The 17190-nt window shown below is 40.6% G+C and overlaps 1 protein-coding gene across 3 annotated transcripts in view; it reads right to left on the bottom strand.

Moving 5' to 3' along the window:
- The window catches only part of slc4a1ap (solute carrier family 4 member 1 adaptor protein), a 153245-nt gene that overhangs the window by 89749 nt on the left and 46306 nt on the right, over window positions 1-17190 (bottom strand). For all 3 annotated transcript variants that reach the window (XM_059982807.1, XM_059982809.1, XM_059982808.1), the window contains 3 exons: window positions 15373-16058; window positions 8003-8198; window positions 6601-6723 (listed from right to left, as the gene is read on the bottom strand). In XM_059982807.1, coding sequence (XP_059838790.1) covers window positions 6601-6723; window positions 8003-8198; window positions 15373-16058 — 1005 coding nt within the window. The remainder of the gene's footprint in view (window positions 1-6600; window positions 6724-8002; window positions 8199-15372; window positions 16059-17190) is intronic.

Raw genomic sequence — 17190 nt, 5'->3', positions numbered from 1 at the left:
GCTTTAAATATACTCAATGACTTGGCCTGCACAGCTGTCTGCAGCAACAAATTCCATAGATTCAACATCCCCTAGCTGAAGAATTTCCTTCTCATCTCCTTTCTAAGGGGATGTCCTTGCATTATGAGGCTGTGCCATGTGGTCCTAGAATTCACTATTATAGGAAACATTCTCTCCAGGTCCACTCTATCTTGGCCTTGGCCTTCAATATTCGATAAGCTTAAATGAGATCACCCTTCATTCTTTCAAACCCCAGACCAAGAGCCATTCTTGGGATCATTCTCATGAACCTTCTTTGGACTCTCTCCAATGCTCATAATACTCCAAACGCAGTATGTCCAATCTTATAATGCCTCAGGATAACACCGTTGCTTTTGTATTTTAGCCCTCTCGAAATGAATGGCAACAATTCACTTGCCTTCCTTACTACTGACTCAACCTACAAGTTAACCTTTTTGGAATCATGTACAAGAACTCCCTAGTTCCTTCGCACCTCTGATTTCTGAATTTGCTCCTCTTTTAGAAAACAGTCTTTGCCTTTTTCCTTCAACCAAAGTTCATGACCATACACTTTCCTACACTGTATTCCATCTGCCACTTCTTTGCCCATTCTCACAACCTGTCCCAGTTATGAGCAGTTCTCAGAATTGGAACCATGCAATACAGGTAGTCCCCGAGTTATGAACGTCCGACTTAAGGAAAATTCGTCGAACCGAGGAAGGAGGACGCCATCCATCATTTTAAGTCGTTGCCATTGACACTGTGTTGAGTATTTAATTTTCTACTTGGCTTAAACTTTTCTTAGTAAGATTCACCCTGACCCCTCCCCCCCACCACTCCGGTTGGCTGGTGGCGCAGTGAGATTAGCACTGGGCTCAAGAACGGAGGTTTCCGAGTTCAATGCAGTGACAGACCGCTCCCGTCCGGGCTGATGTCAATCCAGCGACTCCTGTACCATCCATGCCAGATTGATGTTGAGCTTGCAACTCGACTTTATAAAAAAAAACACTTCCACCTCCAGTTTAAATTCCCACGCGGAATATTGTGCAGGATCAAATACCCAAACCCAGCACAGCCCCCACTTGTCCCATTTAGCCCGTCTCAATGCGGCGGTCCTTAGGACCCAACAGACCTCGGGAGCCGGCGGAGCTCGGGACCCACCGCCCGCAGTGTTTCTGTTCCATTGACGGGAAGCGATCGCAATTAAAAATAAAGCGGAAATAATAAAGCATTTAGAAAGAGGTGAAACGCCATCGGTCATTGGAAAAGCATTAGGCTACAGTTGGTCAACGATCAGAACAATTTTAAAGAATAACGTATAAAGTGAGAATAATGGAGCATGTGAAAGGCCCTGCCCCGATGAAAGCTACAATTATTACTAAGCAACGTAGTGGTTTAATTATTGGAATACATATGTTTCTTAAGTGTTTTATATGCATAGAAAGGCAAAATATATACTATAAACTAAGACAAGTGTTTGACTAACTGACGTTAAATAATACCGGATGTACTTGTTCCAACTTACGTAAAAATCTGACTTAAAGACGCACTCAGGAACGGAACTCGAATGTAACCTAGGGACTACCTGTAATCTGAGGAGGACCCTTACATATAAATTTTTCTCTTCAGCTTTAAACACCGAATGAAACTCAATATTTCAACTAAGTTTTATATCACTGCTACTAAGTTCGTCACTTTTATCTTCATTCTTTTATCCATCCCTTCCTGTGCCTTTTAATGTGCCACAGAATGCTTACTAGAATAAAGGCATAATATAAATCTAAGATATGATTGCGTTGAATAATAATAAGAAATAATAGGGCACTGAAGGATTCTTCCTGCTCATTTTTATATATTGTCATGAGACCAGTGTGACTACTGAAAATATCAAAAGGTAAACAGACATCAGTTTAATGCTCCATCGGGAAGGCAGTCACTGCTGGAGTAAACACACAAAATGTTGGAGGAACTCAGCAGGTTAAGGAGCATCTATGGAAATACATAAACTGTGTGTGTTTCAGATTGAGACCCTTCAATAGGACTGGAAAACAAGGGGGAAGGAGCCAGAAATAGAAGGAGAGGGAGAGAAAGGAGTACCATTTAGAAGATGATGTGTAGCCAAGTGGGTGGGGGAGGGGAGGGGATGAAGTAAGAAGCTGGGAGGTGATTGGTAGAAAAGGTAAAATGCTGGAGAAGAAGGAACCTGATGCGACAGGAGAATGAACCATGGGAGAAAGGGAAGGAGGAGGCACCAAGGGGAGGTGATAGGCAGGTGAGAAGAAGTAAGTGGGGAATTGAAGAAGAGGAGAGGAAGCAGGGGAATTTGAAGAAATTGATGTTCATGCCATCTCATTGGAGGTTACTAGTACGGAATAAACCCTGCTGGAGTACCACTGGATTACATACCCAGGTAGCTGAAACCCAATCATCTGATTTAGGATTGAAAATAGACCCAAAGGAGACAGATTGGCAAACACAATGCAACCAATGAAACTTCCAGAAAGCTTTGCAAACACTGACCATCACATGGTACAGTATGTGAGCAAAATTCATGTTTCGGCAATAATTCTGCTTGTCTGATGTTTAAATGTATTAAAAATATTAGACAATGTTTATTCCACAACTTCCTTGAGGAAGTTGTGGAATCAAAACAAGTCCTTCTCATATTCCTGCACAGTTTACTTACTGACACTTGCTGCAAGTTTGAAGGTAGAAAGTATTGTTGGATAAACTCGCTCAGAAAACAAGCCAGCAATTCACTAGGATACACTTTATGAGGATTGGATTGGGTAGCTGGTTGGTCAGGCAGTATATATTTATAATGCCAACTAGCAGCTGTACAGCCACTTTCAAAATACCATAGTAGGTTTTGAAAATGTTGCTTAAATATCAAAGAGAGGAGAAACTGTTTTTCTCCAATTGAAAAAGAGTTGCACACGGATCAATGGTAACCTCTCGCAATGTGGCAGTAATTCTTTTAATCTGATAAGCACAAAGCTGCCTGAAGGACAGTTTTAAATTGAATTCAACAAAAATATTTCACCTTTAATCCAGACCACTGGGTAATTTATTCCTTTCCTTATATTGAACTCCCCAGATGATCAGATATTATTCTCATGCGGATGCAGACTCTTGGGATGAATGAGTTCTACATTGGGAACAAGTCTTGATAATGATTCCTGACACTTTGTGTTTCCATGTAAACCAGATTTTTTAATTTATCTGTGGAGTATAATAGTATGCAAGGCAGCTACCCAACTCTCTATGCACAGTAATCAAACCATGTCAGATGCTGTGCTGCATAAAACTGCGCTTTAACAGTATGCCTCTGGTCAAACTTCACTATTCAATTTCCCATTGTAAAACATTCCTGGGCCACCATCTGCAATAATGCAAAGCACGTATTAAATCAGGATAACAATGATTTTTCAAACTTCTGGTAATTTCTCTCACAATCCTACTTCTTTTTCCATTCCTCATTCTGGTTCTCCTTCTCTTCTCCTCACCTACCCATCACCTCCTTCTGCTGCCCCTCCCCCTCCTCTTTCTCCAATGGTCCACAGTCCTCTCCTACCACATTCCTTCTTCAGCCTTTTACCTCTTCTACCTATCACCTTCCAGCTTCTTACTTCATTCCTCTTCCCTCACCTGATCTCACCTATCACTCTTTCCCATTTCCCACCTTCTTATTCTGGCTACCACCCCACGATCCTTCCAGTCCCATTGATGGACTTGGGCCCCAAAATGTCTATTTTTCATTCCTCTCCATAGATGCTTTCTTATTTTTCCAGCATCTGCAAATTTTCTTGGGTTTATGTTAAATCAGAGAGCTTCCTGCTGTACATTTTTACCTTGTGCCCTAGTGAAACCTCATCAGGATCCTTCAATCTATTTATCAAATGTAGATGTCTACCCATGTTCCAGTCTAGTATTCATTCTGAGTAGGCTAATAACTTAATGTTATGCCTTCTATCAGTATTAATTGAAAAATGGAAACCATTTGTTCTAAATGTATTTTGTCAAACAACTATATCTGGTAGAAAGGAATAGAAAGCACTGTTGATAAGATAGGAACAGGCATGTGAAAAGCATAAACAGCAGCACTGACCTGTGAGTCTATTGTTTTATGCTTCACTATAACCTTATGGCCAATATTCTGAGGAAAACGAACAATTCTTATATAAGAGTTGATTTTCTCATTTCTCATGGAACACAGAAATATCCTGGAGCTGGCAGTGAGAAAGTAGCCAAATGATAAAAGGAAGGGCAAAAGCCATTTGACATCGTACTAGGTAAATATTCTGCTCACTGTGACACTGAATTGACCAAGGTTGTCCAAAGCCCAAGTGAAAAGGCCATGATGGTGCTGTAAGAGTTGATGTTTGATTCTATGAAGGATTTTCGCCCAAAACTTCGACTGTTTGTTCAATTCCAAGACAGCAGCCCAAAATTGGGCATCTGATATGCTGCCTGACCTGCTGAGTTCCTCCAGATTTTATGTGTGTACCTTTGTTATTCTTGATAACCACAGCATATCAGATGCTGAGTTGTGGGCTGCTGTCTTGTGCTTCTGGTAACGACATACCAGGAAACAGAAGGTGTCCGCATTGGGAGGACAAGAGTGAAATCTCAGGCTGGAAAGGCAGTACATTCCTGGAGGACTGTCACGGTATCTGACAAACTGTAAGATTAACAAATAAAACTGTATATGGTGGAATCTGAAATAGAAACAGAAATAGTGGAAGAATTCATCCTGTCGGGACTTGTCTGCAGATCGAGAGATCATAGACAGTTTATAGACAGTTCGTTGTGGACTTTACACGCCAGTTTTAAAAAGTAACTGGGGCCTGTCAGAACTTGTCTGTGGAGCAGGAGCTTGCTTTGGTAAGTGGAACAGCCATTGTGGGAGTGGCCAGTGTTGGAGTGGGTGGCTTTGGCTCAACAGGCTTCGGTGAGAACAAACGGAGGATAAGCCTGCTGAGGTGTTTAGTGATTGTAGAATTTAAGGTTAAGAATTTAGAGCCAAAAGTATAACAAATGCAGCCGGATGATTGGTGAGAGCTAATGTTGTTCCATTATTCAAGAAGGGAACAAGAGATAATCCTGGAAACTACAGACCAGTGAGCCTCAAGTCAGTGGTAGGGAGACAACTCTTAAAAATAGAATTAACGTGCATTTGGAAAACCATGACCTAATTAGAGTGAGCCAGCATAGTTTTGTGCGGGGCAAATCATGTCTTATTAAACTGATTGAATTTTTTGACGAAAGTTATTTGACTAATGAAGACAGATCTGTGGATGTGGTCTAGATGGATTTTAGTAATGCATTTCACAGGGTCCTTTATGAAGATGAAAATGCATGAGATCCATGTTGAATTGGCTGTTTGGATTCAGAACTGGCTTACCGATAGCAGATGGTAGTGGTCAAAGAGACTTATTCTAATTGGAGATCTGTAATTAGTAGTATTTTGCAGCGATCTGTACTGGGATATCTGCAGTTTGTGATGTATATAAATGACCTAGTTGAAAATATAGATGGATGCATTAACTTTTCAAGTTGAAAAGTCTGACAAAGGGTCTTTGTTCCTCTTTCCTCAGATGCTGCCTGACCTGCCGAGTGTTCCAGCTATTACATTGATTGATAGAATATTGCTGTTATTCATTGGTTCTTCCATTTGCACAGTGTTTGCCATTTTAACATTACAAAAGCGTAAGAATATAAACCAAATTAGTTATGTAACTGTTGTAAAATTTTATAAATCTCTTTATTTCTACAACCGAAGTCTCAGATCCATTGTTTCCAACACTATCTTAACTTTGGCCAAAGCCACCTTTCAGATTATATTTTAGGACTGATTTTTCCTTAATGTAGATGTTGATTAACCTGCTCTGTACTCCCAATTTTTTGTCACAGCATTTTATTTCTATTTCTTCTGGTCAATTATCCCTGATTATTGAAAAGATGCTAGACATTAAAATAGTCGAATAAAATATCATCACTAATGTCCCAATTCTTTTACCTCACTAGTTTCTTAGTGGTCCTTTGAGTTTTGAGAAAAATCAAATAATACTGCATTTCCTTTGCAAAAATAAAACAAAACTATAAATATACTTAGCAAGAATTACATCCCAAGTTACACAGTGTAGGTAACTCACATTGATAAATTATATCTATTTTCAATAATAAAGATACTATGATACGTTAATGTAGTAAAACAGCCTACATACTTCACAGATTGACAATGAAATACTGATATAGTAAAAGGCTTCAAGTGAATGGATTTAGGCTGAGGACTTCAGAGCAAGTGCACTTCAGCTGGAAACATGGAGGGTAAGAACACGAGGCATTAAGCTCAGTTGTGCACCACCATAACTAAATATTTTAATAGATGATCATAACGTGGGTTAAGAAATGAAGAATTATGGCTTGGGAGAAGAACTAAAAAGATCTCACAGAACCATATCTCAACAAGGATTCATGCTGTCAAGCAAGAAACTGAAAAAAAGTGATACTGAATGCTATTAAACCGATGCGAATTACTTCCATAATATTGCTTTTACTGGAAGCAGAACATTTTTCTTTAAGGAAGACGATGCTTACCTTCTCTGTCAAAGAAGCCCTGAAGTGCTTTCTTAGGGTCTTTGATATAAAATGCTTCTCGGTCTTCTTGGAATTCAATGGAATATGGGTTCTCTTCACTTTCATCCTCCACAGCATCTTCCACTGTTGAAATATTTAAAATCCAATCACAAATCTGACAGACATAATCTAGTTGATATGATAATTCTCTGAATAGCATTTCACTTACTGCTTTGGGATCTAGAGAAAAACACTTGATGATCTCGATAAATAGTAAATAGAAGCTAGGTACTTGCAGGAAGGTGTGGGGAATAAATGTGGGAAACAGCAAAAATTACAATGCTTGTTTTTTTAAATCCATTTGTTTGAATGATGACACCTTAACCAACCAGCATGTCCTATTCGTAATTTAAGTTGTATTCCATGGAATACTTTTTTTTCATTCATTTTACTTATTTAATGAAAGTGTTTAGGGAAAAGTAAGGACAGTTGCCAGTTTACTAAGGTTGTTTTATTGATTTGTAGTTGACTGAAACACTTAGATCTCATGACACTGAGTGCTCTCCACACTAGAACCACTTCAATTTTTGAGAAAACTTCAGACATCTGGAATGTGACCTTTTCAAAAGCGTTAGATTTGTAACTAAACAGACAACGCTGAAATAAAAAAAAAAGTATGCCTAGAAATGGTGACTTCATCAATGTCTCACAAGTTTGTTGATTAAAACTAGTGTCTCTCCACTTTATCTCACTTTCTAAACAGTCAATTTTTATCTGAATGGTGGGGATTTATTGCTTATTTATTATCTCTTTTTTATTTCCACAGTTTGTTGTCTTTGCACACTGGTCAAATGCCCAAGTTGGTGTGGTTTTTCATTGATTTTATTAGGGTTATTATTTTAATATAGAGTTATTGAGTATGCCCACAAGAAAATGAATCTTGGGGTTATATATGATGGTGTCTATGTACTTTGATAACAAATTAACTTTTGAATATGGAGATTAAAATGATTCAAACCTTGGTATTTGACGTATATAGTTACAGGCATGGCTGAGTTCAGGGGAACCTGTACTTGGCTTAGATAAGTACTTCAAGAAAATAATCCTGGTTGAGTATCAAAATTGTTTACCTTTCTTGAAAGCTGGTTATCTTATTCCTAAGCACACATTAAATTCTGAAAGTTATTCTTGAACCTTCCACTTTCTTTTCAGGTATACCACTTTCATGTAGAAAGTGTGGAAAAACCTCCAATTATTACCCTTGAACTTCCTCTAACAGAAGGCTTCCAGGACTACACATCATTGAAATACGGGAAAGGAAGGTTGTTTAGTTCCTTGAGCCTGCTCTATCATTAAACCAGATCATGACCGATCTGTGCCTTAACATCACTTTGTAATAGGTCCATAAGATAACTGCACCAACCAATTCCCCACGTGCACCCAGAGGCAGCTTCAGTCACAGGCTTCCTTGGCTGCTCCACAGACTCAGTGGAGACATTATCTTCTTCATCCGAATCTTCTCCCAGCATTCGTTTCTCCAGCTGCTCATGCTGCTGGCTCATTTGTTTCAGTTCGGTCACAGTGAATTCAGATTCTGCTTCTTCATCCTCTTCCGGCCCCTGCATTTGTGCATGTTTCATAAATTAAAAAAAACGTTAAGTTACATTGTTTCACACTAATAACAAACTCAGCTACAAAAAGCTTTTCTATTAGAATGCCCAAATTAATTATGAAGTTTAAAAAATTCCCTTATAGAACCTGTAATAAATGTGCTTATACTGGATAAATGTAGAAAAAAGGTGAATTTCTTTTTTTTTTTAGGAATTTCTCTGCAAGTTAAATACTTAATTTTCTTCTGGAAAATTAGAAGAAATAGAAACATGTAACAATTTAAGTTTCAGTAAGGGCTAGTTTAAAAATGCCATATCATTATTTTGGCTATTTCCCAACTAGCCTGGTTGAAGGACTAAACAGAAGATAGTGTCAATGCACAACAAGTAAAACAGAAAAAGAAAAATAAATACCTTGGGTGCAAGTATTAAGAGATTTTCTCTCCCTTTATAACTTTCTGATTATTCCCGTACCCCAAAGAAAAATTTGTCAGAAGTAGCTATGCTGAAGAATTTTACCTAAGAAACCATAGTGGGTTCAAAGCGATGGCAGGTGAAAAGCTTAAACTGACACCCAACAAGGGCAAACTTGCAGGTTGCACATATTAGATTAGAATAGATTCAACTTTATTGTCATTGTGCCGAGTACAGATGCAAAGCCAAAGAAATGCAGTTAGCATCTAATTAGAAATGCAAAGAATAGTGTTGTTTAAAAAATAACTGCGAATAAAAAGCGCTGCAGCACACAAATGTAAATGTACTGAGACAGTATAATATGGGTGCAATACTGCTTAGCGCTGTGATGTGAGGTTCAGCAGGGTCATAACCTCAGGGAAGAAGCTCTTCCTGTGCCTGCTGGTGTGGGAGCAGAGGCTCCTGTAGTGCCTACCAGATGGGAGCAGAGTAAAAAGTCCATGCTTAGGGTGAGATGCATCCTTGATAATGCTTTTCACCCTGCCCAAGCAGCATTTATGGTAGACGTTCTTAATGGTGGGCAATTTGGTGCCGATAATCCGCTGGGCAGTTTACACCACACGCTGGAGTGCTTTGCAGTCCGATATATATTTTTTGACATATGTTTGTACTCACACGCCTCAGAAAATATGTTCTGAACTAGACTGGACCATGACATGTAGGATTGCAAGTACTGCCTCTTGCACTTCAAAGGTACATGCATCATATACATCCTGATATGAAATTGCCCAGCACTAGAAAATGCTTTAATTTGCTGAGATCTTCAGTTCAAAATTCTCTCTTTAATCCTCTTTAGGCCCTTCGCACATTAATATTTAATCCAAAACATAGATTTTAGTCAGTAGACCTCTACTTTCTTCAATAGTTTAATGGCATTTTTAAAAAACAGCAAGAAATACTCTAGATGTTTATCTTCTGTCTCCAGCATTTTACTTTGGTGGCAACTTCAATAATGCTGCAATCTGCCTGGAGACATTTTAAATTGTCATTTCTTGATGTTGAAAGGGTATAAACTATGTTAGGTTGTTTTTGAATGACTAGGAATGGAGAGTGGAGAGAATGGAGTGCTATGTGGTGGAGATGGTGCTAGGGAAACACTATGATGGAATGCAAAGGCCAAAAAAAAAGCTATGATATAGCTAACTAGCACTAGAAACTGCAGCAAAATAATATTTTGGTACCTTGATGACAGGGCTCTGGGATGCAAACAAATGAAGAGTCAGTGGTCACTGGGATCCAAAAGGATGAGTAGAAACTTGTTCAAAAGGATGCTTTTAGATGACACATGAATATGCAAAGATGGAGGGATGGTGTACCTACAGAATAGATTGTTTAATTTTGCATCATGTTTGGTGCAGATACAGTGAGTGAAAAAGCCTGTTCAGATGTTGTGCTAATTTGTGTCCTAATTGGTCAATGAGAAAATAGATGACTGCATTTTAATGATAGAGGAAAAACTTGTATTACTGTGAAAAACAGTTTTACAGAAAATCAAAACAGGAAGAAACATTTTGAAGGAAGCACTTCTCCAAGCAGCCAGAGTGGAAAAAAAAACAAGATAAAACTAATTTCCACATTGTATGACAGAGTTTAGCTATCACGGTGAAAGGGAAATTAAACTAAAATAGGAACGCGGGTCACTGACCTATTCTTGTGTACCTTCTGATTTCCATGTTAAAACTTTCAGATCCTTCACAGTTTCTGCCAGCTTCAACATGATCTCATTAGCAGACTTATTAGCTCTCCTCTCCCTTTCTGCATCCCTCAGCAAATACTTACTTCATCACTCCCCAATCTTCTCCCTTGCCTTCACAACACCTGCTCATGCAACCACAGATGCACTATTTTCTCATTCACCTCTTCCCTCCCACCATCCAAGGACCTAAAACCTCACTTCAGGTGCAGCAGTGGGTCGCTTGCAAATCTTCCAATGACCTGTGCTGCATTCGAAATTCACAGTTCATCCCCCTCTACACTGGAGAAACCAAACCCAGACTGGGTGGTGTTTCATGCAGTACCTGAATTCGGTCTGTAAGAATGATCCTGAGCTTCCTGTTGAGTGTCATTTTAATTTTCAATCCCATTGCCATTGTAACCTCTGTGTCTACTGCCTCCTCAATAGCCAAAGTGAGGCACAGTGTAAACTAGAACATCTGCCTTGGCACTTTGTCAGGTAAAAACTGACCTCACGTTGTTTTCCCCATTATTATGTTTCTCACTCTATTTCTTTAACATACCTAACAGGGTGGAGCTAAGGAGACAATGGCACCTAATGACGACTCCTTTGCTTACATCTTCGGAAACAGCTCTACTTCTATCTTTAATATCTCTGTTTTTCCCTTTCAGGGTTCTTTGAAGACCCTGACCTGGAGTTATACGCTGACTTCAGATCTTTACGGGAATGTGACCCACTCTCGGGGTCTCACGACTGACCGCTATTCGATATACTAAGGCACACAGCCTAGAAGATTAGCGTGCCTTTGGAGTACCACGATTTCATGGCTGTGGAGGTGGGCGGACTCGAGTACGGTGCCTCCGCAAGAAATTGGTGTGTTGTGGGAGACAGAAGATCAAAAGCAGCAAGCTGGCTGCTGGCTGTGTGCCCAGAGACCCGAGTTCTTCGGGCACAGAGCTTGGAAAAAGCAACACAAGGAACTTTTAACATGCTATCCCTTTCTCTCAATTCCTCTACCTCTGCTGCATCTGCTCTCAGGATGAGGCCTTTCATTCTAGGACAAAGGAGATGTCTTCCGTTTTTAAAGAAAGGGGCTTCCCTTCGTCCACTATCAACTCTGCCCTCCATCGCGTCTCCCGTATTTCACGCACCTCTGCCCTCACCCCATCCCCCCACCAGCCCACCAGTCCCTCTGGTCCTCACCTATCACCCTACCAGCCTACAGATCCAACATGTAATCCTCCGTAACTTCTGCCACCTCCTACATGATCCTACCACCAACCACATCTTCCCCTCCCCCCACTCTCAGCTTTCCGCAGGGATCGCTCCCTACGCGACTCCCTTGTCCATTCATCCCCCCCAACCCTCCCCACGGACCTCCCTCCGGGCACTCATCCCTGCAAACGGAAGAAGTGCTACACCTGCCCTCACACTTCTTCCCTCACCACCATCCCAGGTCCCTGACAGTCCTTTCAGTTGAGGCACCACTTCACCTGCGAGTCAACTGGGGTGATATACTGTATCCGGTGCTCCCGATGTGGCCATTTATACAATGGGGAGATCCACCACAGACCGGGAGACCGTTTCGCTGAACACCGGCGCTCGGTCCTCCAGCAGTGACGGGATCTCCTTGTGGCCACACACTTCAATTCCACAGACCACTCCCACTCCGATATGTCTGTCGGTGGCCTCCTCTACCGTCAAGATGAGGCCACACGCAGGTCGATGGAGCAACACCTTATCTCCCGCCTAGATAGCCTCCTTCCTGCCGGCATGAACATCCAACTCACTGACCTCCATTGATACCCCTGCCCCCCACCCTTACCCCCATCCCTATCTATTATTTTAGTCTGGTTCTCTTTCTCTCTATTTTTCCTCCCTCATTATAATCTCTCCTCCCAGCCTTACCTTTCTTTCTCTTTTATTTCCCATAATTCTCCACCTTCCCCCTAGCCCATTTCCTTCCAGCCTATCACTTCCCAGCTCTCTACTTTATCTCTCCCCCCCACTTCTTATCCCCCCCTCGACCATCCCATGTTACTTCACTCCTGATGAAGGGTTTCAGCCCGAAACGTCGTTATTACCTTCCCATAGATGCTGTCTGGCCTGCTGAGTTCTGCCAGCATTTTGTGTTTTTTAATGAACTTTTAACATTGTTTTGTTATTTCTCCTCACTGGCCGTGAAACAGAGACTCCTCTTTTTCCCTTATTAGGGAAAGAGAGAGCCTGTGGTATGTTGAATTTCTGGGTGAACAAGTAGACTTTGGGGTACTGCAAGTCTGCATCTTTATTCAGGGGTCCCCAACCTTTTTTGCACCGCGGACCGGTTTAATATTGACAATATTCTTGTGGACCAGCCAACCGGTGGGGGGGGGGGGGGGTGTTCATCTCGACCGGAATATAGGTGATAAGTCAACTATAAGTCACTTACAAATGGCTAATACACTTAATTTTGTTTCTAAAAGGGTATATCTAACAAATTTAATATTAAACACACAGCGCATACGTTCCCCGTATGAACATATAAAATCATTGCAACACACCAATATCGTTGAATCAGTGGGAGCCCTGGGCTTGTTTCCCTACAACAAGACGGCCCCATCGAGGGGTGATGGGAGACAGTGATACTGGAAGGGGATTCCTTATGTCCAATCTATTCCGTAATTTAGTTTTTGTTGCATTCATTGCAGAAAAGCCCGCTTCACAGAGATATGATGTTGGAAATGGAAGCAACATTTTTAGAGCTTTCATGGCTATCTCAGGATATTCAGCCTTGACTTTGATCCAGAATGCCAGCAGAGATGTTGTGTCAAACATACTTTTCAGGTCACCGTCATTTGCAAGCTTGAGGAGTTGATCTTCTTACCACGCTGACATGGATGATGCATGGGTAATGACCTCGCGTGCGTTCAAGTTCAATAGTGGGCCCGACAGGGAATAGGGAAAGGTGCAGCAAACTCATATCGTTTCATATTGCCAGATCATATCATTCCCTCGCAGCCCGGTAGCACGTTTTGCGGCCCAGTACCAGTCCGTGGCCCGGTGGTTGGGGACCATTGTCTTTATTGATGCTTTGCTGCTGCTTACGTGTGGGAGGGGGAGCTGGGGAGGCTTTAGGGTTCTAACATTTAACTGTCATTTATTCTTTAGGGCACTCCTCTGTTTTTGAGGATGGTTGCTAAGAAAAAGTATTTCAGGGTGCATACTGTATACATTTTTCTGACATTAAATGAATCTTTGAAACCTTGCTAATGGTCATACTCCTAATCTTTATCTGATCTATCTGAACCCATCTCCATGCAGTCTTTTACCTTCATTCTTTACCCCAGCTCTTCCTTGAAAACTATAAACCCTCCAATCTCCCCAAGTTCTCAGGAAGAGTCATCATCTCTGTCCACAGAACATGACTATCTGAGTTCTTCCAGCATTTCGGTTTTGGTTTAAAATCCCCAGTCAGCTGGAAATGCTGCAAGTAGTACAAGGAAACATATTAATTAAGGCAAACATGAGAAAATCTGCAGATGCTGGAAATCCAAAGCAACATACGCAACATGCTGGAGGAACTCAGTAGGCCAGGGAGTATCTATGAAAAAGAGTAACAGTCGCCGATTTAGTAAGATGTTTGTGTGGCAAGCTTAATGTTAATTTTTCTTTCGGTTGGACCAGTCTAAAAAAGAAAAATGAGACGTATGATTTAGTGGCACCTGCCAAGCAAAGTATAACTGCCCACAAATAAAATTTAACATGACTTTGCAACTAATACCAACATTTCTGCTGGTCCTTCTTGTTAATTTAACAGAGTGGGCATTATATCAATGATGGCCATAAAAAATTGAATAAAGTCCAACCACACTGAAAGATAATGCTGATTAGATCCTGTAATCCAAACTTGGTTGCTTATGGAAAGAATGGAACATGGAATTTCACAGCAATGAATTAGGCTGGTTTAAATTCAGGTCTTATGTACTGCTGAGCAGTTCTGAAGCAAGCTGGTCTTGCAGAAACTGATTTGGCCATCAACTCTCCTTCTATCGTGAGTTATTAGTGGTGCACAAAATGTAGAGAAAGTGAAATAATTCAGGAGAAAATTTGCTCTTGGATCTTAATCATGTCTAGAAGTCACTGCTCCATAGAATAAGATAGCCAAATAAATTGTTGTCAGCACTTCTCAAAGTTGCAATATCTGCTCTTCATTCAGCTGTCTTAATATCCCTAGCACTTGTTCCAGACACAATCAAGCATAACTTAGCAGGGAAATTCTCTCTTAAGTCTTGATTCTGTCAGAATGTGATACCTGGAACTTCATGACACATGTGATGTACAGTTGAATGTAGCTGTGCACCAATCCTGTCTCTGCAGGATGTTAACAATCAAAATATACCCTTTACAGTAATTCAAGTTATTAGCCAACTACTGTAAATGGCACAAAATAAAACATTGTGAACTGTGAAGAGGATAGTAATAAATTGTGGCACAATATAAACAGGCTAGTAGAATTATAGACAGTAGCAGTTGAAGAAGAATGGGGAGAAGCCTGAAATAATCAATTTGATAGAAAGAATGAGCAAAAGCAATATAGAATAAAGGATACTGGTCTAAAAGGAGCACAGGGATAAAGGGGACCAAGTGTATGAGTGCACAAATCATTGAAAGAAGGTGTGCAAAATTCTGAGCTCTATTTAAAAAATCATGTACAGAACTTTTGAAAAACATTAGTCCAACAGAATGGGTAGTGTGAGTGTGGCCACTGGTAGCCAGTTTCACAGATAAGTTCAGTGATACAAAGGGGACAAGAATTAATAGAAACATGAATAAAAACACTTTGATGCATAGTGCAGTTTGAATCTAGAATGCATAGCCTGCAAGTGAGGGGGAAGCAGGTTGCATTGCGCCTCAATAGAATTGGATGACCAGGGAAAACTTGTAAGGTTATGGAGAAGCTAGGGTGCGGAACTAATCAGTTGTTCTGGTAGAGAGCTGGTGTGTGCATAATGTGTTAAATCAGCTTCCCTTGTAAGTGGATTCCATACTTGCCTGTAAAATCAGAAGTCTTGTGCTCCCTCCAAATTTAATAACATGGCCAACTTTAAGTCGATGGTAGCTTTGCGGCTTCACTTTTTCTTTGTTAACCGTTGTCCCATGTGTGCTCCCCAAGTCATAAATATAAAACCCAGTGCCGCTTTCCCCATCAGCAACTCGCCTGTGCTGCACCACAGCATGGTAGCGGGAAATGGAAGGATGTTCAAGAGAGATGTCGCAGACAGGAAGCCTTCCAACAACATAAAAGCTCTTCAAATTCAGACCAATATCTGAGACAATGCTGCCATTCTTGAGGACTTCAAAACTGTAGGGAGTTTCTGCTAATCCTCCCCATGGTGGTTCCACGTATGGAAGTGGTGGACAAGATTTGTATTTGTCAGACGGTAAGCTGGGAACAGACCTGGACTTAATCAATGGCAATGCAGATTTAGGATGAAGATTTTCAATGAGTGGCTGATCTTCTACAGAATTGCCTTCGGAGTTAGACTGAGCAAATTGCTTCTGCACCACAAAGCTCTCTGCAGCTGCCACCTCATTCTTTACAGATACCTCAGTGAATTTGACATTTTCGCTTGTTTCTGTGCTGGATGATGAGTGTCTTGAGTGAATAGTCTTCTCTTTCTTCTGCAATGGAGCCAAAGGGAGTAAGGGCTTCTTAAAACTATCACCATTTAACGCATCTACAACAAAATAAAGAAATGTGTAATAGTATAACAAATAGCACCCATTAAGATAAATATTTGATGTAAAAGCAGTACACAGTTTGGGGAAAATACAGGACAGTGGGCTTGGATTTGCACTATTCTTGCAAAAGGCCAGTACAATCAATGAAGTAAAATAGCTTCCTTGTGTATTTTTACATCTGGTCACTGTACAATTCTGAGCAGCACAGTGGATAATAACAGCTTAACTGAGGTAAAGACACTACTTAAAATAGTATAATTATCAGAGAATTTATATCAAGCAACACAGATATTCCTTCTTATACAGTCACAGAAAAGGCCAGTAGTTCCTAGTTGCTACTGAGTATGGGCAGTGAGTCACATTCGTGAAATTGCTGCAGGCCAGGTGAAGAAAGTGTGGGAGTTCCATGATTTAGACTCAGCAAAGACTAAGAAACTGTGATATGGGATAAGAATTTATGGAGGATGCTCTACCCATGCACCCACTGCTGATCCAAAGTGGAAGTCATATGTCAGAAAGATACTGCTGCACAACACAAAAACTGATTTTTTTTGGCCCACCAGGTCCATGTCAACCTTTTAGACCATCTACATGAATCCTATTTGTCTGCACAAACTCAATACTCTTCTATCCGCCACCTATTCAAGCTCTTGTCTAAACCTCTCTTAAATGTAGTTGTTGTACATGATTCTAACATCATCTTCAATAGCATAGTCCAAAAATCTACCACTGTCTGAATAAAAATTTTATTCTTCAGATCCCCTTTAAAACTAACCTTAAATCTAAGCCCCCTTGTTTTACGAAAAAAATTCTGACTAACTACCCTATTACAATTTTATGCACCTTTATCAAATTATCCCTCAATCTCCTTCACTTTGGAACCAATGGAATCTAGATCAACTAGGAGTGAAAAGTGGAATTTAACTCAGACAAATGGAAACTGATGCATTTTGGGAAGCTAAAATAGAGCAGGACTTGCATAGTAAGTGTAAGAAACCTGTGGAATGTTGTGGAACAATAAGAGATGACATAGAAAGACGAGGTGAAGGGGGCAAATGGCACGTTTGTCTTAAATGGATGGCCCTGGTGAAGAAGGAGGAGGCTCATATCAGGTTAAGGATCAAATGA

Source organism: Hypanus sabinus, chromosome 10 (genome assembly GCF_030144855.1).
Source record: "Hypanus sabinus isolate sHypSab1 chromosome 10, sHypSab1.hap1, whole genome shotgun sequence".
NCBI lineage: Eukaryota > Metazoa > Chordata > Chondrichthyes > Myliobatiformes > Dasyatidae > Hypanus > Hypanus sabinus.
Note: the sequence above shows the minus strand (reverse complement) of the source record. Positions and strands in the feature narration are given on the sequence as shown.